At 40.3% G+C, this 7,104-nt stretch overlaps 1 protein-coding gene across 4 annotated transcripts in view; it reads right to left on the bottom strand.

Moving 5' to 3' along the window:
* RDM1 (RAD52 motif containing 1) overlaps window positions 1-7,104 on the bottom strand; it is a 10,131-nt gene that overhangs the window by 1,889 nt on the left and 1,138 nt on the right. The window contains exons 3-6 of one of the 4 annotated variants that reach the window (XM_003786241.2): window positions 5,977-6,099; window positions 4,973-5,141; window positions 3,954-4,052; window positions 666-751 (exon numbers count right to left, since the gene is read on the bottom strand). In XM_003786241.2, coding sequence (XP_003786289.1) covers window positions 666-751; window positions 3,954-4,052; window positions 4,973-5,141; window positions 5,977-6,099 — 477 coding nt within the window. Of the gene's footprint in view, window positions 1-663; window positions 752-3,953; window positions 4,053-4,972; window positions 5,142-5,976; window positions 6,100-7,104 lie in introns of those variants that run through there. The other 3 variants (XM_003786242.2, XR_002772395.1, XM_012802934.1) reach the window with 3 other exon arrangements.

Raw genomic sequence — 7,104 nt, 5'->3', positions numbered from 1 at the left:
AAAAAAAAAAAAATATGGCAGGCAACTATAACACAATGATTAAGTATTTGTGTATCTAAACATAGAAAAGATACAGTAAAAATATAGTATAAACGAATTTTAAAAGGTACACCGCTATAGCCTCATTATATTTTTATGAGATCACCATGACATATGTGGTTTCTTGTTGACATAAGCTTGTTAGGTGGCACATGACTATAATTGATTTACAGAAAGGATCTTCAGCAAAATATTCCATCTAAGATAAGTAGATGTTGAACTCTAAGTAATAAGCTACATTAGAAAAGCATAATAGTTTTTGAAAGCTACAGCATAATCACACTTAGGTCAATAATTACTTTCTGCTCAAATTCCTGAGATCCTGTTCGAGGGGAGTTAAAAAGTCTTATTTTCAAGTAGCGTAGAATCCCTAACCCTGGGTGGAAGAGACTAACCACTCTCCTGTGTCTATTACTGTATTAGGATCCTAATAGTCCTCACTTCTGCTCTCCAAATTTCAAATAAGGAGTCAGAGCCAAGAGCTAGAGCTCAGTAAAAGCACTAGAAATACACTCAGAATTTCACACTTTCCTAAGAATGATACATGCTGAAGTTTTCCAAATCTGCTAGTTCTCTGAATTACGACTACACTGGCTAGGTTGCCCTTGAGCTTTTTTCCCACGTACTTGAATTAAATCATGTAGTTCTTCTTCACTTCTGACATCTGTGATCTCTTCACTGGGTCTATACTCCACAGCTATTTTACCAGTTTCTGAAATAAAATTAACAAGGATTAATTCAGAATTTTTTGGTTCTAAAACTTCCGGCATATAATGGTGACACCATCCCATAATGAGACATTCTTCTGATTTCTAAAAGCAGAAAATAAGGGCATTTTCCTGGAAATTTCCTCATCTCACATTTCAATTTTTAACATAACCACTTATTAAAAATATGTATGAAGTATCAACTGTGTTTGGTCCAAAAAACTTTATGATCTTACAAGCAGGAACTAAAGAATTTACAATTTATAGGAAACAAAAAATGTGAAAACAAAAATGTTCAATCATGCCTAGGCACTGTGGCTCATGCCTGTAATCCTAGCACTCTAGGAGGCCAAGGTGGGAGGATCACTTGAGCTCAGGAGTTCGTGTCTAGCCTGAGCAAGACTGAGACCCTGTCTCTACTAAAGATAAAAAATAAATAAAAAAAAATAAAAATAAAAAAACCTACCCAGCATTTTGGCAGTACTTATAGTCCCAAGTCCTTAGGAGGCTGAGGCAGGAGGATAGTTTGAACCCAGCAGTTTGAAGTTGTTATGAGCTAGGCTGATTCTATGGCACTCTACCCTGGGCAACAGAGACTCAGTCTCAGAAAAAAAAAGTTCAATCATAATATGATTAAATAGTAAGGCACTAAACGGGGGTCAAAATGAGGGTCAAAGTGAGTTCAAACCTGGGATAGAGAACTGGACTAGTTGACATATTAGAAGCAAGAGACAAGTATCTACTCCCTGGGAACTAAAATTCTACCAGATACAATATACAAAGCTTTGCAGATAGACAGCATTTGAACATTTTATTGGCAGAAACTGGCCTACATATTGTAGACAATACAACTTCCTTCGAGGCAAACTAGAGCCATAAGGCTTTAGGTCTAAGGAAGTTTGAGTATGTGTGAGGGATATCTTTGCATACTAGGGAGAGATAAACAACCCAGACATCTAGTTTGGTGCTTGAAGGTTATTACAGACTTGACAGTTGGAAGGCTGAGACTTATCAGGGCCATCTCTGATTTTTCAGTCTCTGACCCTTCGGGGCTATGAAGCAGATGAGCAATTCTGTTCAGGGACTTTCTGTTCATCAAGTTTCCTGTAACATTCACAATACTGTAGAACTCAACAGGGACACAATCAGTGCCATTCAAAAGTACTTTCACAGCTCACAGGAAAGCAGCCAATTATGTGTACTACATAGGAATAACATTCACCCAATGTCAGTGCCAGAAATGAAAGCTGAAACTGAATTCTTGATTCAAAAAACATAATCTAATAAACTCTCTTCAATAGAGTTCATTCTCTATTTATTCAGGTAGAAAACAACAGTGATACAGTTAACATATTTTGTCTGTTTATCACATAAGTAAAGTTCTGAGTTTTTGCATTTGTCACCTCACTTACTCGTACAATATCCCCCATATGGTAGGTTGAATTACTAACTTCTCTTTGCAGAGAAAAAGACTGCAGCTTAGAAATACTAAACATCTTCAAACCTCTCTGGTTATAAAACCTAAATTACATTAAAAGTCTCTAAGAGATAGTTAGGACTTGAACCCAGGTGTTCAAAGCTTATAATCAGACTGGGCTCAGTGGCTCATGCCTGTAATCCTAGCACTCTGGGAGGCTGAGGCAGGTGGATTGCTTGAGTTCACGAGTTTGATACCAGCTGGAGCAAACGCAAGACTGTCTCTACTAAAAATAGAAAAACAATGGCTTGGTGCCTGTGGCTCAAGTGGCTAAGGCGCCAGCCATATACACCTGAGCTGGCGGGTTTGAATCCAGCCTGGGCCTGCCAAACAACAATGACAGCTACAAACAGAAAATAGCCAGGTGTTGTGGCGGGCACTTGTAATCCTAGCTACTAGGGAGGCAGAGGCAGGAGAATCATCTGAGCCCAGGAGTTAGAGGTTGCTGTGAGCTGTGATGTCACAGCACTCTACCCAGGGTGACAGCTTGGGTAGAGTGACAGCTTGGGTAGAGTGACAGCTTGTCTCAAAAAAAAAAAAGAAGAAGAAGAAGAACTGAGGCAAGAGGATCATTTGAGCCTAAGAGTTGGAGGTTGCTATGAGTTATGACACCATGGCACTCTACCCAGGGTGACAGCTTGAGACTCTGTCTCAAAAAAAAAATCTTATAATTAGTATTCTGCATGCTGGGCAAACAACTGAGAAAGAATACTTGGATCAAACACTTTCTATGTGAACTGAGGCAGGTCATTCTACATCTACAAACTATGTACAATAATGTTTGCTGACATTTTTCTCACAAATGTCACAGAGAACAAATCTGAGACTGTTGCTGTGAAAGAATTTAGTGAATAAGAACATAAGATGGAATGTTTTAGATATCCATATTTTCATCCACTTAACTTTTCAAAATCCCAGTACTTTCAGAGGCTGTGGCAAGAAGACTGGTTGAGGTTAGGAGTTTGAGACTAGCCTGGACAGCATAGTGAGACCTTGTGTCTATTTTTAAAAATTATTTAAAATTGGCTGGCACCTATAGCTCAATGGTTAGAGTGCTGGCGCCATGTACTGGGGTTAGCGGGTTCGAACTCAGCCTGGGCCTACTAAACAAAACAAAACAAACAAACAAAAAACAGATATTTTGGCTTGGTGCCTGTAGCTCAGGGGTTAGGGGGCTGGCCACATGTACCCGGGCTGGTGGGTTTGAACATAGCCAAGGCCTGCTAAACAAATAAACCAAAAAAAATAGCCATGCATTGTGGCAGGTGCCTGTAGTCCCAGCTACTTGGGAGGCTGAGGCAAGAGAATCGCCTAAGCCCAAGAGCTGTGACACCACTGCACTCTACCAAGGGTGACAAAGTGAGACTCTGTCTCAAAAAAAAAAAAAAAAAATTTAAAAATATTCAAGCTCACTGGCTCATGCCTGTAATCCTCTGGGAGGTCAAGGTGGGAGACTGATTGAGGCCAGGACTTCAAGACCAGCCTGAGCAAGGGTAAGACACCATCTCTACAAAACAGATTAGCTGGGCATGGTGGTACATGCCTATAGTCCCAGCTACTTGGTAGGCTGAGGCAGGAGGATCACTTGAACCCAGGAGTTTGGGTTACAGTGAGCTATGATGATGCCACTGGGCAACCGAGTTAAACTCTGCCTCCCCCAAAATAAATAAACACACACACACACACACACACGTACACACAAATAAAAATTAAATTTAAAAAACTCTTACCTAAAACCACAATCAATAGTTTCTGGAATGCATCTGACAAAGCTTTCTGAATAGCAAGCCTCTGAGCTGTCTTCCTTTTCATAAGGAATGATAATGGTCCTAAATCCAACCAAAACAAATGGATTTAAAATGCCTATTTGAATGATAATTGATTGTTAAGTGTTTAAAAAATGAAAATACATTCATGATTCTTAGATCACTATCAGTGATTAGGGCAGACAGAATACAAGAATATGGCTGAATGAATGGCACTGTTGTAAGCAAACACTGGTAGGGCTTGTTTTTTTTTTACTGCTTCTGTCTAAGCTGGCCGTTCCTGAAGGACTATATGGGAGATACAAGCCAGGAACTTGGTACAATTCTATACCACCCAGAGATTTCAAGTTGACCAGTTGAGGCTACACCACTATAGACCCTACCCATCAAGGGCTGGGATCACACACTGAAAAAGGTTTGGAGGTAGTGCAGATGGTCTGGCTCTATCCTGGGCATCACCCACAGGCACCTACTCTATTCCACTGACCTCTCTTTTAAGTCACAGCCCTAAGCCTGTGGGCCATGGATTATAGAAAAGTTTAGTATCAGTATCAACTGAATACCCTAACTAGGTATTCATATTGGACTCTATTTTTGGCTCAAGCCCTTCCCTGAGTAGGAAGTAGACTGAATGTTTACAGAGGAGGTTTTTTTTTTTTTTAATCTTCAGATGATAATTTTGCTGGGACAACAGAAGGTCACAAGAGAGGACTATTTTAACACAAAGCAATGTCTTAACCAAAACCCAGAAAAACATTATCTCCCTCCTCCTCCTCTTCAGGTTCTTGGTAGGAGGTCAGCTCTAAAATTTTTGACTTAAAGGTTCTATCAGGAATTGCTTAAAGTAAAAACCTACATAATAAGGGAGAAAAACTGCCCAGGACTTTAATAGCTTAGCAAGGGGTGAGCCTGATATGTATGTAAAATGATAAGTTTCAGAAACTAAGAAAAAAGAGAGATCCTTCCCCCAACTGAAAACAGACCTTCCTCCAGGTTATGTACAGGCTCTTCGGCCACACCAACTCCAAGACTCCTGCACTCATAGAATGGCAGCAGCACCTCTAAAGCACAGAAAAACTTCAGGCTTTGCTTCTGAAGTGGTGTCACAGTATCTTCATTTTCCCTTTCTTCAACGTCAGAAAGCTCCTGAAGCTGTTAGGATTTTGAATTAAAGGTCCTTCTTAGGATCTTAAAGTAGACTTTGAAGTGTTTTGCTATTAGAATTAAAAACTAAACTCCAGAAATCCCACCTAACGGTTGATGCATCCTATAGCTTCAAAATCAAGTAAGATTTGCAAATGAATTACTAGATATAGATGGCCATTTTTTATTATATGCCACACTAACATTGGAAAGAAGCACGAAGACCACGACCCAACTAATGGAGAATATTACCAATTCTAGGTGGCAGGGCAATTCAGATACATCCACTTACCTTTAATGACAGGGGACCATTCATACCTCCTCCTCACAACCCAATCCAGTCCTTTTATCTGAAGTCTTGGATTTTTTTTTTTTTGAGACAAAGTCTCAAGCTGTCACCCTTGGTAGAGTGCCATGTGTTATAGCTTACAGCAACCTGCAACTCTTGGGCTCAAGCGATCCTCTTGCCTCAGTTTTTCTATTTTTAGTAGAGACAGGGGTCTTGATTTTTGCCCAGGTTGGTCTCGAACTTGTAAGGTCAAGCAATCCACCCACCTTGGCCTCCCAGAGTGCTACGATTACAGGCATGAATCATTGTGCCTGGCTGAAGTTTTGGATTTTTTTTTTTTTTTTTGAAACAGAGTCTCATTTTGTTGCCCTCAGTAGAGTGCCATGGCATGGTAGCTTGCAGCAACCTCAAACTCTTAGGCTCAAGTGATTCTCTTGCTTCAGCCTCCCAAGTAGCTGGGACTATAGGTGCCCACCACAACGCCCAGCTATTTGAAGTCTTGGATTTTAATGTTAAAGAAAGTGTAGTTAGTGAAAGAAAATCTAAAAAGTTTACCTTAATGATCCTTTTTGACCATCCATTGAAACCAAAGTAGTAATTTGCCAGTTCTTGGCATTGGAAGCTGTTTAGGGCAAGAGCCTGATGTTGAACTGCCCTATGCCTGGTGCCAAGACGAACCTACAGTCACAAAGGATAGACCCACAAATATCACAACCTGCTAGAGATTTTATTTTATTTGATATTAGAGACAGGGTCTTGCTCTGTTGCCTAGGCAGAGTGGAGTTCATAGCTCACTGCACCTTCCAACTCCTGGGCTAAAGCAATCTTCCTGCCTCAGCCTCCTGAGGAGCTAGGACTACAGATGCAAACTTCCATTCACAGCTAATTTTGTAATTTTTTTTGAAGAGACAAGCAGTGTTTTGTTGCCAGGCTAGTCTCAAACTCCTGGCCTCACACCTTATCCTCCCAAAGTGCTGGGAAGAGATTTTATTTGGGGCACACATGAGATTTACCCACATAGATTTCATAAAGTGGATGTGAAGATTAAATAGGATAGAACATTTTAAGCACTGAATTCATAGTAAGCTCTAAATAAATGTTATTCATTACTCTTAAGCCATAGTGTATTTCTGAATCATTTCCAGGACCCCTGATTAATTGGAAAGTTTCCCTGATCTCTGATGGTGAACAGTGATGATGAAGGCAATTAAGGAAGACTCACAGAGGTAAATTATAGGGTAGTAACTGAGCAAAAAAAAGAAATTGTTTCAGTCTTCCTGTCCAGTAGCTTCTGCTTGAGAATATGGCCTAAGGAGCAGATAAGATGACCCTACCACTCTCTCCTCTCCCTAAGTTACTAACCCCTGTAAAAGAGGTCATATATTTATGCAAATTTCACATCAACATTAAAAAGCTTCTTCTTCTTCTTCTTTTTTTTTTTGAGACAGAGACTCACTTTGTCCCCCTGCATAGAGTGCCAACTCACAGCAAACTCCTGGGCTCAAGTGATCCTCTTACCTCATCCTCCTGAATAGCTGGGATTACAGGTGCCTGCTACACCACTCACCTGTTCTTTTTTTGTTTTTTTGAGACAATCTCAAGCTGTCACCTTGGGTAGACTGCCGTGGCATCCCAGCTCACAGCAACCTCAAACTCTTGGGCTTAAGCGATTCTCTTGCCTCA

Source organism: Otolemur garnettii, unplaced genomic scaffold (genome assembly GCF_000181295.1).
Source record: "Otolemur garnettii isolate 467f Iridium unplaced genomic scaffold, OtoGar3 scaffold00018, whole genome shotgun sequence".
In the NCBI taxonomy this organism is placed as follows: Eukaryota; Metazoa; Chordata; class Mammalia; order Primates; family Galagidae; genus Otolemur; species Otolemur garnettii.
This window is presented reverse-complemented; position numbering and strand designations above follow the sequence as displayed.